This window comes from Cyprinodon tularosa, unplaced genomic scaffold (genome assembly GCF_016077235.1).
Source record: "Cyprinodon tularosa strain WSP-4 unplaced genomic scaffold, ASM1607723v1 ctg583, whole genome shotgun sequence".
Classification (NCBI taxonomy): domain Eukaryota; kingdom Metazoa; phylum Chordata; class Actinopteri; order Cyprinodontiformes; family Cyprinodontidae; genus Cyprinodon; species Cyprinodon tularosa.
In genome coordinates, this window is record NW_024039322.1 from 1 (window position 1) to 20,810 (window position 20,810).

General features: G+C 37.7%; 1 protein-coding gene across 1 annotated transcript in view; it reads right to left on the minus strand.

Moving 5' to 3' along the window:
• Positions 1–1,441: 1,441 nt before the first annotated feature.
• LOC119797455 (extracellular matrix protein FRAS1-like) overlaps positions 1,442–20,810 on the minus strand; it is a gene marked incomplete at its 3' end in the record, with an annotated part of 322,128 nt that continues 302,759 nt past the window's right edge. The window contains exons 40-46 of the mRNA XM_038306524.1: positions 20,411–20,543; positions 14,259–14,446; positions 9,559–9,712; positions 6,578–6,841; positions 6,020–6,208; positions 2,482–2,601; positions 1,442–1,618 (exon numbers count right to left, since the gene is read on the minus strand). Of these exons, the coding sequence (XP_038162452.1) occupies positions 1,442–1,618; positions 2,482–2,601; positions 6,020–6,208; positions 6,578–6,841; positions 9,559–9,712; positions 14,259–14,446; positions 20,411–20,543 (1,225 nt within the window). The remainder of the gene's footprint in view (positions 1,619–2,481; positions 2,602–6,019; positions 6,209–6,577; positions 6,842–9,558; positions 9,713–14,258; positions 14,447–20,410; positions 20,544–20,810) is intronic.

The window sequence follows — 20,810 nt, forward strand, 5'->3', positions numbered from 1 at the left end:
TCGCATCCATTGCTGCAGAGTGCAGGCTGCCCTGCAGCACAACATGGACGACACTTGTCAGGATACTGTATATTCTATAAAAACTCAATAATGTCTTTCTCTCATATCTGTCTCTCTTTCATCATGTGGAGGTATAAACACAGTTTCTCTGTTCTGACCCCTGCCCCTGAAGTTTCGGTAAGCTGGAATGTTCCAGGAGGATGGCTCTCAGTGGGGCAATCACCTCTTTCCTCTTACATTTATCTAGAAGCTGCATTTAGTGTTTACTTTGTGATGATCAAAAGCATGTCCACACCTAAAATAGGGTAAAGCTTTGCACTTAAATGTATTTATTAATTCAATGATATATGTTAATTTGCAATAAGTTTGATTGGTTTATATACATTTATTTTATTTGTAACCACTCCAAAACAGTTCATGTATCTATTTTTTCACTCACTTTTTACTTTCTATAACCTCTGGGAATTTGCCCTCTCCAAAATGGCAGCCAGGGCTCAGAGCACCTGAACAAGCACTAATTGGACTGTACCACCAGCTCCTGGTGGTACAGTCCTGGTGGTCATAAGTTTTTTCATCTTAAGTTTATTTGTAGATTCAATTGAAGAAGTTCAATGTGTTTTTATATTCCTTCTTTGCTGCAGTTTAGTTTAACAAACGTATCTGTCCTGTGTTATAGCTTATGGAGTGTTGTTCTATAAATGTGTGTGTGTGTGTGTGTGTGTGTGTGTGTGTGTGTGTGTGTGTGTGTGTGTGTGTGTGTGTGTGTGTGTGTGTGCGTAAGTGCGTAAGCTGTTTCTTAGGTCAGACGTGTTTTGCTTTTGCCTCAGTTGGTTTGTTCACATTTTAAATTAAATTCAGTTTCTTTGACAATTATGAGCTCAGAGTGTGTTTTTATATTGAACCCTTCATGTTAAAATGAAAACTGTTTTTCTGATCATAGCTGTGACTCTTCATGCCTTCCAACTGTTACTCCATAACTAACTCTGTCTCTTACAAATTTGTTTAATGATCTGTTAGGTTAAAGCAGTGGTTTCCAAAGTTGCAGATTGGGAGAGGTAAAAACAGGTAAAATGAATTGAAAACATGAAACATTTAGTTGTTTTTTAAAAAATGCATTAACTGCAGATTTTGTTAAATTGTAAAACTTAAAATAGTTGCACTCTAAAGGTGGTGGTTGTGTGATTTTTAGGACATTACATTGCAAAAATGTAATTTGATACACTTGACTTTTCTTTGCTCAAAGGGTTGGTTTGAGGAGGTGCAAAAACTTTCTTGCAAACCAAAGATTGGCTCAGCAGGAAAACTTTGAAAACTGCTGGATTTGATTATACCAAAACACTTTCAAAGCACTATATGCTCAAGAAACTCACCACTCTATGAGTCTGCAGCATGAACAGGCATGCTAATCTAATCTAATCTGCCAGCTAAAGCAGCCACCTACCTGGATTGGTAACATGTTCGAGCTGCCCCAGGGTGGTCTGCTTCGTGATCCGGTAGACAAGCTCGCCCGGTTCGCTGTCCTGGTCGCTGGAAGACAGCTGCAGCGTGGTCAGCTTCTTCACAGAGTTCTCATCCAGCGCCAGGCCTTTGTTTACCACCACAGGAGGAAGATGATCCTCTGGATGAGAGAGATATGAAATAAATTCATGTTAAAGCACAGGTTTGTTGATGACGCTTGCTTGCTTTGTGCCGGGGTCAGAATTATTGAAAGTGATTCATCCAGCAAAGCACTAAATGGAGGTAATTTTCCTCAAGGTGGTAAAAGAAATGATGGGTTAAATCAGCAGAGGAAAAATGAACAGACAAAATTAGAGACAGGAATAACCACTTTAAGGGAAATGAAGACGGTTAAAAAAGGTTAAAAGTTAAAGAAACTAACAGAAATATTCTGGTATAAAACAATAAAGCAGAAGAACACAGAAAAGCTGGAAGAAAATAACAAACCAGAAAGCTGCGAGGAACAGAAAAGCAGTTGGTTTCCAGCAGCCTCCGAAGTGGGGGATAAAATGCTAAATCACAGCAGGTTTTATTCTCAGGAGGAAGAGTTCAAACTCAGGTTTAGAGATTTGTTATCAAGCAGGGTAGGTGAGATATAGTCTAAATAAGAAACTATAGGCTACATCTGCAGTGGAGACTCACAGGCATTATAGTTCCCAATTGTTGTCAAACAATTAACACACATGGTGCAATGACTAAAAGGAGAAACAAAGAAATGCCAACACAGCCGGGAAAGAAAATAACATGCTTTATGGTATAGATGAAAGAAATAAGTTGTGGGAATTTGCAGAGTTAATAAAATGCATCAGTAGCTCCCACAGCAAAAACCTCGGAGGACATCTTGTATTCAGTCTATGTCCCGTGTGGAGCGCAGGACAAAGGCATAAATCTGTAGTAATTGCCTTGTCTTCTTCAACAAATGGAAGACCACTACAGCCCGTTTTCTTTTAGGCTGCAGGTAGAGGAGTACGGAGGAAACCTTACCCAGAACGCTGATGAAGAAGGACTGGTCGATCAGTTTGCTGCCCTCCGGATCGACCAGGTTGAACTTGAAAGACAGAATCCCTCCTTTCTCCCCTTTCTCATGGCTGTACTGCAGCAGGCCTGAAAGAGACAAACACCCAATGTCAACCTAACTCCATGCACAGCGCTAACAGCTGTGAAAGTTACACAGTGTTAAACCGCGTTTAATGGCTGCAACATTATTCCAAATGGGATGAATAAAGAGTGCAGACAGCTTTAATCTGAAGTTACCTGCATCTCTGAGCACAAGCTTTAATTTAGCTGTTTCTGTTGTTCTGTGCAAACACACTGAAATGAGTGCAATCATGAGCGGCATTCATTTTTACACAGTGTTTGAGTTTTTTTTTAATTAGAAAGCCAAAACTGCAAGGAAGCTGTAATAGAGTGAGATTAAAAATCGTTTGGGAAGAAATGGCTGCTGCAAAGCGAGAGTTATTTGTCCTTTTGTTGAATTTCTGACATTTCTTGAAGAACAGGGCTACATATCTGCCTTCATCAGCAGAATTTTGTTTCTTGGGGTAGTATTTATAGTGTCTAATAGTACCTTAGCTGTTTAGGCCTTGAATTAAGTTTGGAGAGTATTTTTAAGGCATAACTGCATGCCTGCCTACAGTAACTGCTTCTAGAAGACATAACATTTTTTTTTATAATATAGTATATCTTGAAAGGTAATGTTTATCTACACAAGGAGCACAGACTTGATCCTCTACTGTCCAAATAACACCTTGAGAATAGAGGGAACTGGTGCACATCTTCAGGTTACAGCCATATGCTGGGAATAACCAAACATGGGAAAGTGTGTGCGACATGTATGGAGGATTTTTTCTGCCAAAATCTAGTGTTACACCGATAACGATACCAGTATCGGGTGGGGCCCAATCCAGCACTAAAATGGTGGTATCGGTATCAGTGGGTACCAACAAATAGGGCACCGATACCATTTTGACAGCCAAAAGTTTCTTCAACTATTGTCACCCATTCCAGGAAGCCAATAAAAAGTTCTACTGGATTCACTTTGTATTAGTCTTTTTCCTGCTTCACAAAGGTAGGCAGCATCTTGACAAAGCCATGATGGCAATTATGTTACGTCCAAGTAGTATGCAGTTCTTCATATATACACACACATCCAATTCAAGCAGATGGTATTGGTATGGTAACGGTATCGGCCAAAACTGCACAGCAAGGTATCGTATCAGAGCCAAAAAATGGCATTGGGGCAACACTACCAAAAACCAAGAGCATGCACTTTCAATTTGAGAGCAGAATTTCCTCTACTTGCATTCAAATGTTATATTGCTCATCTTCAAAACTTCTGCCTTCTCACAAATATATACCCTTCTCTATCAAATCTTTGTTTTTGCTCTTAGATCTAATGCTTCTTACACATTATTTTCTCGTCTCCTTTACTTCCTTCTCCTTGTGTGCAAACCAGTATCTGCTTCACAGACTGGAGTCGAATCGTTACCTAGCAGCCTTTACAACCAATAAAACAACAGCCTCAGAAAGGGTGGGCGTTTCTCAATATGCGTTCTTGAGCGTTCTCGTGTGCTTGTGTACTCGTGACACGTCATCAGCCTCAGCCCGAGTACCGTTCCAATTCTCGAGAACACCAGATCGAGAACGCAACAAATCCCCGGATGTTGTTCTCGCCCGGCCCTCTTTATCGAGCATGCATCAGAGCAGACTTGTGCGTTGTTCATACTGACCGCTTCCCCAGAATGCCCCGCGGCCGCAGCTTGATTCGAGACAGCACTCACAGTGTTAAGTTAAACATTCCCTTTTCTGCTGCTGTTGTTCTTCAAAAGTACGTTTTGAAATCGTTTGAGGCGATAACATTATACATTGAAGCCTCCCTGTGTGGTCTGTTTACAGAGTTAGTGCGAAATAAAAAAAAAAAGTCCGACGTTGAGCGGACCAGAGTGACCAGCAGACCTCCGAGGGTAACCGCAGCCAGGGCTAAATTTACCCCGTCTGTAGTGCACTTCTCTCGGTCTAGTTATGTGTGAACTACCGCTCGTTCTGATGGCATTTTTTTGCGGTTCGGTAATTTTTTTAAATGTTTTTTAAGCTTTAGAAATTAAAAATATTGTTTTCAAAATGTTTTGTGTAGGGAATAAATAGTTTTGACTGTTAAAGAAATGCTAAAGAACGTTGCATGTGATGACGTCACGAGTACGCTTCTGTTCCAATACACATACTTGCTTGCGTGCTCGCGTTCTCGTCAAGTCCGATCTTCCTGCGTTCTCACCAAGAACGGACTTGACGAGAACGCGAGTACGTACTCGCGTTCTCGTGAATTGAGAAACACCCGGTGTGTTTATTTTCTTTTACTGAGTTTGCTACCGCTTACTGATAATAAAAATCTCCTCAAATGTTTTCTTGTCAACAAATTGTATGGGATTGTCTTCGATATGCCAAATCAAATATTTGAAATCATAGACAATAACTGAACAGATTTATGAACCATTTTAGCCCCAATAAAGGTAGGCTACTGTACTTAAGAGTCTTGGAGTTGATACACCTTCAGGCCTGAGGTGAACACAAAACTATAGCAGGCTAGTCAAGGCAGATGCTAATTCTGCCTCCAACAGAAAATTTTGTGACTCTTCCAAAAACGTTAAACCAATCCACTGGACTTATCAAGTTGGAAGACATTTCGCTTCCCATCCAGGAAGCTTTATAAATAAAAAATGTCAGAAATAGCATTGAGTTCAAGGCTATGGAATCTTCACCAGCAATTTGTGACTCTTCCTTTTTCCTAATTGTTTGTGTTTTCAGCTTCTTATTTTATTAGAATTTATAGAATTTATATTGATACACAATTTAATCATCAGTAAGCAGTAGCAGGGAAACTCATTAGAAGGAAACAAGCGCAGCCTTTCTGATGCTGTCGTTCTATTGGCTGGAAAGATTTCTAGGCGACGATCCGACTACAGTCAGAGAAAGTGAAGGAAATCCACAAGCAAAGCCGATTGGTTTGCTAATGAATCCTGACTCGAGATAGATAAGTAAAATAAATATTTACATTTTAAAATAAGTCCTGAAAAGAAACAAAAAGATTAACAGTCAAATCCCACGGCTGAAAATTAAGAGAAGGGTGCCACAGTTTTACCATGATACTTTCCTACCATAAAACTAAAACCATGGTGTTTTGTTATTAACATATAGCATTCAATGTTAGATTTGAGTTATTTCCAGTTTTTTTTTTACTTTTGTCACTTAAAATATCAATGTTTCTTATCACTTCCTTTCACAACTTTTTTTTTTTTTTCAAATTTTGCTTTCAGCAGTGATTGCTCATAATAACAGTGGAGTATGCAGTTTAGTCATCTTTCATAGTTTACAGATCCAACTGTTCTGTTTACGTCTTGTTAGAAGTTGCTGTACAGTTTGATTCTAGGTGATTCTACTGCCGCAGAAATAGATAAATAAAGAATGGTAAAAAGGAAAGAGAAAATAAACTCAAAACCAAGACAGAAAGAAAATAAAAAGCCGGCACCTTTGTTGACGTCCTCCTGAGTGAAACTCTGAACAGGACCTTTGGTAGAAACCTTCTCCACATGGCTGCTCCTGCCCAGCTGCAGCTTGCCCACTGGAGGGTCTTTGGTCAGGATGTAGCGCAGCTTCATGTTGTCCGAGTCGATGTCTGTAGCCTTCAGATTCTGCTCTGTGATTTTAGACAAGGATCCTGCAAAAAACACAGCATTTCGTTCACCATGTGTCCATAATCAGAGATATTCTTCATCCAGTTAAAATAAACAGAAATGGTCCACTGTAATGCAGAATGCATCAAGGTATATCTAGCATAACTGTCCCAACAAATTTACAGCATAATTATGCAACATTTTATAAATTGCTACCAATGAATAAGTTTGTTCATTAAAATATCTGTGAGGTTAAATACGATCAAGCAACAGTTTTCTCACATTGAGCCAATTAAAACAGTTAGACAGAAAGTGGAGTTAATTGGAACATTAACAGTTAGAAACAATGTGCTAATTACTGTTAGCACTAATGTGGAAACAACATTCTGCTCTAAACGTCTCCTGACTCTCACCTGCTGGAAGCTGCAGGCCTCTGTTGACGGTCATTCGAGGTCCCTCACTCTTCCTGACATCCATGGTGAACTGCAAGAGGCCCGTCTGGGTCTTGATGCCATCGGTGACGGTGAAGCCCATTTCATCAGCTCCCCCGTTGACAGTTTCAGGTGTGTAGACCAGCAGCTGGTCCAGGACGTCCTGGTAGGTGAAGGTGGAGCCCTGTGTGAGGATGCGTCCGTTTTCCAGAGGCTGGGAGTAGAATTGCCGCCGACGCAGTTTACCTGAGAAAGATTACAACAATATGAAGAGGGGGCTGCTCCTATTTAACATCTATATGCTCCCTTTAGCTCAGATGACATTAAACAACTAGATTAGTTATAATAAATATGCAGCTTTACATCACAATGTTACCAGATGACTATAAACCCATCAGAGCATTGGTTAGAAAAGATAAAAATGTGGATGCACCACAATTTTCTCCAACTGAATAAAAAAAAAACTGAGGTTATTCCCTCAGATTATTACCGGATTATGGCTAGATCTGAACCTTCAGAGGCACATAAAGACAGTTACTAAGTCAGCCTTTTATCACCTGTAGGCCATTTCCAGGATTAAAGGACTAATGGTTGAGCATGATCTAGAAAAACCCATTCATGCACATAGCTCTAGTGGAATTGATCACTGCAACATGGTCTTCATAGGTTTGCCTAAAAAGTCCATCAGACAGCTGCAGCTAATCCAAAACTCTGCTGCCCACGTTCTCACTAGAACTATGAAAGTAGAGCACATCAGCCCGGTTGTGAAGTCCTTGCATTGGCTCCCTGTAGCTCAAAGAATAGGCTTTAAAATCCTTCTGTTATTCTATGAATAACTGAATGGATCAGCACATAACAGATTTGTTTTCAGTGTATCATCCTCCCAGACCACTCAGGTCTTCTAGTTCCAATCTAGAACTAGTATAAAACATGGAAAAGCAGCATTTAGTTCCTATGCTGCACTGATCTGGAACAAACTTCCAGAAGACTGCAAAAGTGCTGAAAGCCTGAGTTCTTTAACTGCCACAAGCTGACTTTGATTGTAGAAGTTAAACTGTTAACTGAGGTATTATAAGTTTAAGGTTGTGGTTCAACTTTTTTTATTTGCTTTACCACCTGCTTTTATCAAGTTTTTTATTTTTTTATTGCTTTTGTTTTCTCTCTGTTTTACAGTTTAATTCATGTAAGGCACCATGAATTGTCTCTGTACTGAATTGTGCAAATAAAGAAACTTTCCTTGCCTTAAATTAAACCATTCAGATGTGAGTCTTCTCATGTGATTTGGTCCACAATATATATCTAAGGTCAGAAACAGGTTAAAGTCAGATGTGAGGGTTTTTGAAATCTGTTGTTCAGGTCTAAAAAGGTAATTTTTAAAGCGATTTATTTTAAAAAATCAAGAAGTAATTAGAATAACGTGTGGCAGCTAGTGAAACCGAAACCCGGAAAGAAGGGTTTACAGAGGGGAAAATATATTTTTGTATATAAACAAGATATATTTTTGATTCTAATTATTATTGAAAAACTGCTGTTTTTCTGTTGAGGTGGGACACTTTTTTTCTGATGCTCAGGTGTTCAATGATCCAAGTGTGACCAAAAAAAGTTATGTTAAATAAATGTCAATTTATTTATAACGATTAAAATAGACTGTAAATTGTTTAAGGCTTAATAATTGTTGCAGATTGAATAATTAGATTAAGATTTAAAACAGAAATCCCTATAGTCTTAGTTAATTTGTTATTTTCAGAGTCAAGTTTTTTGCTCTACATATTATTCAGAGGATTTATTAAGATGAGTCAATGAGTTGCACGCAGTAGTGGAGCAGCATCCTGAGGCTAGAGAGCGTTTCCCTGTGATAAATCAGTTTGTTTGAAAGGGTCGGTGGAGTGAAGACAATAAAGAAGTGGCCTGTTAAAAAGAGAAACTGCCCAACTTCCATCATTTTGTATGAAATCACTCAGATTCCTGCTCCTTCCCAGCACTTCTACACAACAGCGGTTTTATAGCAGCTTTACGCTCCACCTCACCGGCTGTTTTACGGCTCTTTAACTGCGGACAGGGCGTTATTACACCGTGTTCAACCCAGGTGTGTGTGCGTAGAGTTTAAAAAGAGATGGAAGATGAAATTAGGAAGGCTGCTTATTTCTGGTGGAAAATCCATCAGACGCCTCTTCTCAGCTGGTGTTTCAGAGGCTGCCATCGTGTCAAGACAGTTATGGAGGTTTTAAACCCATTAATGTCTTGACATGATGGGACACTGAAAATTGGAGGGTTTGTTTATGTATTTCTTTCTGTGTGACAGAAAAACAAAAATAGTTTCCCATCCAGGTCCAGGATTTTATCCACTAAAATTGGCCTGGGTGATAAACTGCTGGTAAACAAACAAATACAGTCATCTATATCTTGTCTTGTGAAACAATTTCCTTTAACCCAGCAGGTTTTGGCATGTTGGAAGGAGAACTCATTTTGCGCCTGTGATCAGCCGTCAGCAGGGTGGAGCGTTTGGAGGTCGGCTGGTCTGAGTGTGTGTGAGGAATGGCTGCGGTTAAAGAGCCCCGCTGCTGCAGACCAACGCTGTGTTTGTCTTGTTTTAGACCTTTTGGGTGTCAAAGTGAGAGTAATGTGTTTACGCCTCTGTATGCGCCTTCTTCTCGGTCACATTCAGAATAATTTATTGTAAACATACTTCAACCTAAGTGCTGAACTGGTTGTTAGAGCTAAGTTTGTGCAGAAGGATTACCTGACTGACTGATGCTTGGTTTAGATTGTGCCTTTATTCTAATAAATGTACATCTAAAGAAATTAGAATATCAAGAAATTATTTTAGAAAATAATTACATAGATTTGTAAATCAATTTTTTGCCTTTTTAAACAATAAGCTTCAATATCTGTTGAAAAGCTTCACAAAACCAGGTGAAAATGAGCAAAGTGTTGATATGCTGTTAAAGTGTTTCTGGGCTCACCGTAGGCGGGAATCCGGATGATGGTAAATAATAATTCATTTTCCGGTGTGTCTTCGTCGAAGACACTGAGAGACGAGTTGGTGATGACGACTCCGGAGTTTTCCTCCACATGGATGCTGCTCACTGAAACCGTCAGCTCTGGTTCGGCTTTACTCTGCAGGTGGACAGAGACACAATAGGAGTAATCAGAAAAATACCACAGCTGGATGTTTTTATAGTGGCCATGATTAAGCCAAAATAATTAAATGATAAGAATTATCTTTAAATGTATATTGTCTTGTTCCATTGGCAAAGTGTCTCACCTCCTGAATTCAAGAAAAAATGGAATTATTATAAAAAAAAAAAATTATTTATTTAGATTACATTTTCTTGTAGTGTAACTACCTTGAAAGTTAATCTATTTTTGGAAGAAAAACAGTTAGAATGCTGAAAAAAAGTAATGCATAAAAAAGACACTAAATTAATAAACTAAATTAAGAAAATCATCAAACAGTAAAGGTCCGGATACATTTTTTTATTATATAATCTATTACTTTAAACAGCATTTAACACTGAGATAAGATGAGGTGTTTACGCATCCATGTTATACGTTACATTTTTAAATAAAAGATATAAAGAGATAAAATGTTTCCATTTTAAAATCTAAAGTCTTTTTTGAGGTAGAGAACAACAATCGTTTAATTTGGCTTTAGACAATTATTATTATTATTTTTTTTTTCTGGGTTAATGAGAGCAGTGGGCTTAATGCTGCCCTGCAAGGCTTTAAACCTGGGTTTGAATGGAGACAAAGCCATTCTAAAGCACATATCAAGGTGCTCATTCTGAGCCTGGATCCATTTTTAATTCTAATTCTGCTCATGGTGGAGAATCCTGCTTCACAGCAGCAGGTTGAGCCAAACATACTCAAAACTGGCAGTTACCTAATGGACACTATGAACTCCTTTTTTCAAAGAAACTGAAAAAACAAACCACCACTGAGATTGTCTCCTCAGCCTTTCTCTCTGATGAACTCAAAGAACACCGCACAACCTCGGTAGTGAGATACCCAGAAGGGACTGGCGCCATTTATAGGAGGAATGGTCCATTTGAGCAAAAATTATTCTATTTTTTAAGATTTTTTATATACATATGGAGCTTTGTGTTGTATTTGTTGTTATCTAAAAAGAAAAACAAAGTAAACACATTGATAATCATTTTACTCTCAGTAAACTTTATTTTAGTAAAATTAAAAATATGGGAACAGAGGAGTGGTCAATAAGGTTTTTGAAAAGAAAAGGAATTAAGTCAGATGTTTCCACTCTGTTTTGAATAAATTCAAATGAAGGAAGGAAGGAAGGAAGGAAGGAAGGAAGGAAGGAAGGAAGGAAGGAAGGAAGGAAGGAAGGAAGGAAGGAAGGAAGGAAGGAAGGAAGGAAGGAATTTAGCTAAAGGGTGCTAATATCAGAAAATGAATTTTGTTTTAAAGCTGCAGTCTGTAACATTGAGAAGAGAGAAGACTTCGACTGAAAATTTGAAGAAAAACAGGTTTCACGCCACTCCCCCACCCTCTCTGCTTCACTCATGCCCCACCTCCAAGCTCCACCCCTCTCACAGCATCTGCGCGGCTACCGCATGCGACCAGGGGGGGGGGGGGGGGGGGGATTCAGCGTGTGTGAGCTGTGATTGACACTCCATCAGACGCTCCTCTGGCTGTGATTGGTTGTTTTGACTCGTCCCGAATTATTCTTTCCAGATTGAAATACAGGCAGTAGGCGGTACCAATTGAAGCAGTTTTTTTTCACAGGTTACATATCACATGTACTGCTGTCTGGGCATAGGGACAGTTTTAGCAAATATGACAAAAAAGTGATTTTTAAAAACTTACAGACTTCAGTTTTAATCAGATTCACACTAACTGATTATAAATACAAACTGAATAGTCTAAAATATTGAAAGAAAAAATTTTGCCCCCACAATAGTTTTAACTTCTGACCAGGGATCCCATTTGCAAACTAATAGACACTGCTACAACATGCATAAAGAAAAATCCCCTCTTAGAATGTCTTTCTAACTTTTTTGTATTACCGTATTATATAACATTGCTTTTTTAGAAGAAAGAATATTAACAAGCATATTTTTCTATTTGTATAGTAATTCCAGTGAATAACAAACTTTTTAACAAACTGTCTCTTTGGGGATAGAAAGGCAGACCAAAGCAATTATATTTGTGCCAAAGGTAAAACCATTGAACTGCCAGTGAAAGTAGGATCATTTTCTCACATATTTAGACAGAGGAAGAGCCTCAAAGTTCACATGGTTTTCATGTTAAAGTGATATATTACTACAAGTTATAGTTTATAATGATTTATAAAAGCCGATTTCATGATATGGGAAAAACTGTCACAGTTTTAATGTATATATATTATTATTACTATTCACCTACCTTAATTCACCTACCTTAATTCAAACATACATACTTCCCACCCCCGGTGCCTAGATGGGGGGCCGCAACCCCCCATCTAGGCAACCACGTACCTGCACCTTTTTTTGTTTATAAATTTCATTCTAAATATATATTAGTTTGACTGAACTGAATTTCAGAGCTTATTTTTTGCTCTAAAGGTTAACATTTTTGATGAAAGTCTAAATTGTTAACCACGCAGAAACCTTATATTGTAACAGGGATTTGGATCCTTGAGAGATCCACCATACATGGCTGCTTCACACACACACACACACACCCACACACACGCACACACCCACACACACACACACACACACACACTGCTAACCTAACTGCTCACTGACAGCCTCATCAATTCAACTGGAGTCTCAAAACAGGATTAATTAGCTGATTAGGAAACCGATTATGTTTATACTGAAGAGAGAAAGAGCAGGCTGAAGGCTGCGATGTTTAATTTAGATGAAGTCTTTCTTAGAGCAGGAAAGATAGATGATCAATTACTAAAACTTCTAACATTGGAAGATGTCTAAGGTAGTACACAATACTGAGATCTATGAGCACCTCTTAACAAAAACAACAAGTTAAAATCATTCAAAATGGTTTAAAAGTAGCTATAAGATCATGTCTGTAATTTGGAGACTTAGCAAACCTGTGCAGCTCCTCTATTTAAAAGTCCCGATCATCCTTTAGCGTGAATTAGGAGCTTTTGCTGCTTCTTTATTATTCAAGACTTAAATAAAAAATAAAAAAAATAAAAAAAACAGCAAAAAGTTATTTGGATTCCCCTGTTTTCCTAAAGCTCTGACTTTGTTTTTCTTTGAATTTTATAATAATGTTAAATTTATCAATTCAACTTTCTTTCTTTAAGCCTTTCAACTTTTGATACTTCAATTATTTAGAGTAATAAGGGTCTTAACTAGAGGGAAGGACCAGCATTAGTTTTATAACAGTATTATAAATTAGATATATCTCAGTATTTCGATAATTCACCATGTGTCCCGATGCCCCAATTAATGAATCATTTGACCTGGCCACTTGTCTGAACACCATATAAAAGGTGGATTCTAAGTCATTTCAGGTGGGTCGACACCTGGATTTCTGTTGAATGTTATATGATTTACCATTAGGCAAAACTAGGCAGCTGCCTAGGGCCCCAAATTCCTGGGGGCCCATAAACCTTCTTTTACATGTATGATTAATACAGGTATTACTCATTTGTGCACATTAATTATGTTTTTGATAGAAATCCTTTCTCTAAAATGCTATCAGAATGCTTTAGTGTCCACCACATTGGATCAGTCCGTTTGCTGCGCAAGTGAAGAAAGGTCCAGTCAGCTGCAAACCATTTGAAAACAAACAGTGCCAAGTGCGCGTTTGTTGCTTTATTTAGCAACTATTCAGACCCCTCTAGCACTTTTTTTTTTAAAAGTGCTTATTTATAAATAATAAAATTTAAGATAACATTTTGTATCTGTATAATGGGTCTGTTTTAAGTGTTGTCTTTTCAATTCAGAGGGCCCTACGCATGTCTTTGCCTAGGGCCCCAAATTTCCTAAATCCGCCCCTGGTCATAGTCATTCCTAGTTAAGTTAAAAATCAATCCACTGGACTTTGTTTCCAAGTTTGAAGACATTTCCCTTCTTATCCAGGAAGCTTTTCAATTCAAAATGTCAGAATTAGCATTGAGTTCAGAGCTTTATAAAGTAGACCAAAACAAAACCTTATTTTGGCTTAGAAAACATGCAAATTGAACCTGAAGAACCAGAACGTTTTTCAGGTTCAACCTGTTAGAATTTCAGAAACAGATTCAGAAACAGATTCAGAAGCAGAACTACTCCATGCTGTTAATCTGCTGAGGCTATGAACAGGCTGCTGAACATACCAAATTAAAATAAGACAACGAAAATGTTTGGAGGACCTTTGCATACTCTTAATGCTTTTATTAACAATAAAAGGCATTGGAAACAAAATGAAATCCTTGTTCCTTGGAAGAAAAATGGTTTAATGTTTTAATAACAGGTATTATACTTAATAAAAGACTTAGAAGCATCACATTGATGGGAGACAATCATCCCTTTAAAAATATGAATACTACAAAAAAATTCTAAACCAATTTATCATCTTTATAGGTCAGAAAATGTATTTTGCAACAGAAAATACAGAACAAAGAGTTAATCAATAGCTTTCACTACTGATCAAACACTATCAACTCTGAGCCTGTGAGTTTGTCTATTGTCACCCATTGAAAACTTGCTACCTGGATCTCGATCTCCACAGTGAATGCTTCCGTCTGGCTGTATCCGTCACTGATGTATAAGCTGAAAACATCCCTGTTGGCCTGAGGTTTCTGATGGTTCTGGACGTAGAAGATGTGATCAGACACCAGGTCCTCCAAAGAAAAAGGAACATTTGGAGCAACAATGTGTGAGCCCCCGACTGAGCCGCCTGCAGGAGGAGGAAACAGACACAGCTGTGAGGGTAGAGGTATGGTACAGGAAGTCCTTCAAACTCTTACACTCATCATAGTCTGACCCTAACATAATATATGGAACGGAAAGATGCCCTTTTTCCTGCAGCACCAGGACAGTTAACGGGGAAGTCATCAAACATGCCGGTTAAAAAAGCTAAGATGTTGTTCTATCTTCAGATATTTTACCTTTTAATCGTTTAAACCTCATTTAAGACAAACGCTCCCAACATTTAATATTTCCATATAAGAAGGGTGCCTTGAAGATTAATCAAGAGCAGCATCCAAAATTTAGAAACTCGGCTTCATCTAATAACGAAACTGATCCTTTGCACACATCTTGGATGTGGTTGAAATAACTTTCATCCACAGAGTGTCTGGACGATCTCTTATGTTTAGGGAGAATATATTACTCAGACACAACATGTGAATAGAGAAGGAGAAGTAAAGTTAATATTTATATAAATCCAAAAGAGACAGTTAAAGTGGTTTGGGCATCTGATAAAACACAAAACCTGGTAATGGATGGGTTCTGGAAATTCTGAACTGAAAGGAGGCCTGAAGGGTGTCTGGATTTGTCAAAAATACCTCAACACTTTGTAAACATGAATAAATGACCAGATCTTAAAAAACTGTAAAGCATTCAGTTGCCTCAAAATGTTTAAGGTTGTGAACTTTAAATTACAAATTAATAATCAGTAAGTCCTACTTCTACATTTAGATTTCAACTTAATTAGAATGGCTCATTAAGCCAAATCAAAACATTTACTTAATACTGTTTAAAGTATTTAGATATAGGAACTATATATAGGAAAGAGTTTTATTAGCAAAGAGTTTAAAATTTTTGTTCAGTCGTTTCTTTAGTCCAAAAACAAAGACAGCAACAAATCCAACCACTACCTCTAAACCTGATGTGCTATTTATACCCTGTGGGTACTATAATACCAAACAACTATTGGCATAATGTTTTTTTCATCACGAAGCCCTATATTATTAACATTTTAACATTTAAACCACATGTAAAGAGAATTCTCCTATTTTCCAAGCATAAATGTATTTTTCTACACATGTAAAGAGCCTCCCAACCTTTTAGGATTAAACTGTGGCACTAGCAGTAAATTTGTGTTTGAATTTTGTTGGGTGTGTCTAAAAGTGTGGCCTCTGTCATCATGCAGCTGCCTCCAGCATAGGTCCGCCCCCTGCTGGCCCAGCGGTATAAAAACGAAGTCAGGCTGCCTATGCATTGTTGCCACTTGTTGTGACTTTGTTGTTATATTTTTAGACCCCTCTAGGGACTTTTTTTCAACAAAGCGCCTAGCAACAAATCTAGCAACTTCTTCCTGTCATGTTGGATATTTGAGTGACAACACAAACAGCACAGATCGCTCTCAGTTAATGGTCTCCATTGAACAGTTAGTGAGCGAGCCCCTCACTCCTATCAACACAGGGACTCAGAGGCAGCAGCTGCAGCCTGTGTCTGCAGTTAGAGAGCGGAGTGACTCTGTTTCCCTATTGCACATCAGTCACATATGCAGGAAGCTTCCACTAATCCCCCCTGAATTAAAAATAAGAATGTACAGATTATATTTAGCATATTTTTTCATTGTGACTGTTGCAGTGAAATAGAATAGCAACTTTGGCGGTGGTTTGGCGCCCCTAAAGGACACGCCCCCAGTCTCTCAGGACAAAGAGTTGGTGATGTTATGAGATGACCTAGGCTTTGAGGCGTGTCTCGAGTACTGGAAGTAGTGTTTTCGTGAGGCACATATTGGCTTGCTTTATTTGGAGGAGGAGCCAAAATCGATGACGTCCGAAGCCTCGCTACCCCGCTATACCATGTGACCGCTCCGGAAAGTGGTTCAGCTCGCCCGGAACTTCGGCAGCCATTTAAACAGCCTCTGTGTTCAGTCAAGATGCTTGAGTTGGATAGGTTGTATATATTCAAAGATAGATTGGTTGGGAAAAACAACCAATCTAGTTGGTTAAAACTAGTTTGGTGAGATTAAACAATGTAATGATCAAAATCTGAGCAAGCCACTGGTTACAGATGTAATAGAATTTAACCAGTATGTCATGTCACTTCACTAGTGGTGTCAGCTGTAATGGACTTCCACTCTTGAGATTCTTGGTTCAACACCCACCTCAGACTATTGAAAGTTGAGATAAAACACAAGTATTTTGCCTAATTTGTATTGCTTTGCGCTAGTACAAATAAAGGTTGTGTAAAAACACTACCTAATTAGATTGTTTGGTTTAACCAAGACATTGGTTGAACACATAACTTCCAACCCGATTAAAACCAAAAAGTATTATGTTTAAATAAAATGACTAACACCTTTCATTTTGCTCAGACATTTTACAAACAAGAAAACTTACAAAATATTTTATTATACAGACCAATCATTAACAATTTCAAAGGAACCTTAAGGGGCAAGAAAACAAGAAAAACAATAATTGCAATAATTGGTGACATGTTCACATGAAGCTTCATGAACTGTGGGGATCGCTGGAGCAATTTGGCCAAACCGTTAAAATGCCTCATGAGGGTTCATCTTACTATGACTACAAAGAGTTATTTAATTACTCTTGAGACATCATTCCGTATATTCGGTTGTGTTTTAATCAATTCAAATTAATTTTAATTGATAAAAATGTTTTATTTCTGTGGTGTGACAAATTGAAATATCATATTCACTAATTCTTCACCTGGTCCTTAATAATGGCTTATCAGGTAACATTGAATACTGCTGACTAAATGTAGTACAAACCTTAATCATGGTGTTGCCATGTTAGCCACACCCATTGCCAGCTAAGCAGCTATTTAGGGTCTTTATTGTCATAATCTACCAGTACCTTCTTAATGCAGTTAACTTAAGGTTTATGAAGTTATTTTAGTTAAATTTTAATGAAAAAACAAACAATCTAGATTCATTTAAAGTTTGGACTTAATGTACTAAAAAAAACTATATTAATATAGCAGAAATTTTACAAACTAATGAGTTTCAAACACTCATACTAATGAATTACTTTCAGCATTTGGGTTTAGGGTGGAGCAGCTTTCATACTTCCATAAATCCAACTAACTCTGACTGGATCCTCTTTCTACTCCTCAGGTAGAATCATCATTCTGCTAATGGAGGTCTTGTCTTTTAAAATGCATCTTTGAATAACTGTAATCTTACTGTATAAATGCACATCATGTGGGCGGGCGCCTTGTATACTGAGTCTTTACATCAGCATCAAACCTTTTATGCTTTGTTGCCTGTGATCAGACATTGACCGGCGCCACCTGTGCCCTGCAGACTGCAGAAAGCTAAAGAGCTGCTGACTGACTTCACTGAATACAAACAAGTAACCTTCACTCTAGCAGCCAAGAGGACAATAAGCTGTAGTCGACAGTAGATCTGTGCCAGCTGCTAATCTGCAGCCATGAGTGTTAGGAGCCTTTGACTGAGTGCATTTATGCTTTAGGAGAAGAGCAATATGTAAAAGGTCTGAAACTAGCCTCTGTGTTCTGCAAAGAGTTTCGCTTTAAATCAAAACCCTAAACTCTTCCCTAACAAGAATATTGACCATTAATTGATAATATTTCTTGAAAATATTTCTATATCTGCCTCTAACTTATTCACACCAGAAATGTTTATTTTGGGGGGATATATCTAAAATGAAAAATAAAAAAAAATAAAAAAACTTTAAATAATTTTCAAAAAAAATAAGAAAAGCATGGTTAAAAAATAAAACATCTCTCCATGAATCATTGGATTCCCTCCATTGCTGGCGTAGTTATGTTAGTGCTTTGCAAAAGTGTCCATACTGGTGAAATCCTTTCAGAATCTGTTAGTTAAAATAGGAATAAGTAACTTTTACCACTAGGTGGGCTGTTGAGCAATGTGTGTAGACCAAAACAAGTAGTGTTTTTGTGAAGAACTTTAAGATGCATGAGAGCAGGGGAAATTCCTTTTAGCAAATGATGGTTTACAGGTACATGTAACCATTTTTATCCACTGGTTGTGCTTTCCACCATTTCGCTTCTTTGCTACATTTTATAGGCAAGCAGAGACTAAGCCCTGAGTGGGAGCTGTTCACATTGCCATTGTGCATGAGCTGCCAGTGTGGAGAACTAAACAGAGAGATTAGGTGTGATGTCACACCATATTCACTCTAAAAATATAACAAATTTTACCTTTAATATCCTTCAAAAAGAAAAAAAAAATCTTATTGCTTCCTTAAATATCTCCCAGCATATCACACAGAAACTGAAGTTTCTCTTTTTGCCTTTCCAGAACGGTCTAAACTCAGATTAGATTCAGAGCATCTGTGGACTACGCAGAGATTTTTGACAAGATGCTGAATAGGCCTTAGTACCCTGGCTTGATCTTAACCTGGACTTCTCCAAGGGTTTGCTGCCCCTTTCCCAGGGGGCGCCAGAGCTCCCTCTAGAAGAGGGAGGTAAAAATATAAACCTGAAAAAGTAATTAGAATATAACCATGGACTAATGCAGCACTGGTATAATACCTGCATCACCAAGAACATTGCTCAGTTAAAACCACATATTAATTCAAAATTAAAAACTAAAAGAGCTGATTTTATTTATATTCATAATCCAATCCAATTCACTTTATTTACACATTTTTTAAACAGAAGCATTTCCAAAGCGCTGCAGGAAAAATATTAACATATAATTAATACAATGCAATAAATGGTAAAAAATACAAGAAAAAAAATAACATAACCACCTTTTTTCTATAAACATTATTGAGTTAAAAGTTTTAATTGTTTAAGATGTGTTCTTTGATTCACCGTTTGCAATGATGGCTCACATTCCCCTCTATCCTAACCTACCAACAGAACAAAAGCTGAAGCTTTGAATCACATTAAAATAACGATTAGATGCCTGTATGGGTAAATAGGACACAAATAAAAGTGAGAGAGCGTTTACATCCGATGTTGGTGAAAAGTGCAAAATTTATCTGTATAAATTCTAGGGCTGCAGCTAATGATTACTTTGCTAATCTATTAAGCCTGAATGGTTATGCCAAAAATTAAAATTATTATTTTTTGGATTATTTTTAACCAAAATTGCGATTTTGGTTAAAACTCACTTCAAGGGTGTAAACACCACTTAAAGGGCAGAAGGGATACATTTAGTGTTTACAATTTTAGTATAATGACTGCTCTAAGTAGGTCGCTCTATCTCATAAAGGCATGTTTTAGAGTTTCTATACTCCTCTTAACGATTAATCGATTACTAAATTAGTTGACGATTATTTCAATAATTAGTCTGATTCATTGTTTCCGTCCTAATAAATTCTTTGGGGTCACAGCACTGCATTTATAGAAAAACATGATTGTATTTAAGCATTTAATTTAATAGATTGAGAGTGGGAGTGGTAATCTACTATCTGTCTGGAAGGTGGGGTTCGGGTTGGTTTGGTTTGGCCCACTGACCCACACTAAACCAATTCCTTACAGCTTTGGATGTTTTTAGCGTTGCTGCTCAGCTTTAAGATAACCTTTCAGTATAATCTCTTCTGCATCATCTCTCAGGTTGTCTTTCCTCATTGACTTTCAGCCCTTTTGTTAATGTGTTATAGTACTGGAGCTTTTAGTGAGAAATTCCCCTTGTAAGGACAGCTTTGTTCTCATTTCAGATTACCTTTCTAATTTCCCCCCAATCTGTTCCTATCTTTAGCAGAGGCGATAAAACATGGGAGCATTGAAACCACAGCGTTTCTCCATCTGTAGCCGGGTATACGGCACCACTAATCCAGAACATTATGAAGATGTGACAGATGGCATCAGGACGGCAGGAAATTCAGCCGCTGTTGTTAAATGTGACACAAACAAAATCGTCGAGTTCATTGTGAGAGACACTTCTTATGTTGCTCTGTGCTCAGGCAGCGTGTTAATGGAAGGGGGGTGGGCGGTGCTGTAAACCCACCTCTCTTTGTGTTTTCAATGTAGCCGTATTTGGGAGGGCTGACGAGCCAGATCTGCAGATCCGCTGCAGGCGTCTCCACGTCCGATACTGTGATGTGATTGGTGGACAGCAGCACACGGCCACCTTCCTGGACCTGGGAAACAAGTCATTTTAAATTGAGGTAGTTTCTGGTACTTTTACACTGTAAAATCCTGGATGTGTTTAAAAAATTATTTGATTAGGTTTTATATATATATATATATATATATATATATATATATATATATATATATATATATATATATATATATATATAATTATAAATATATATAATTATAAATATATATATATATATATATATATATATATATATATAATTTTTTTTTTTAGCTTTCTAACTAAATGAATCCAGAATCAATAG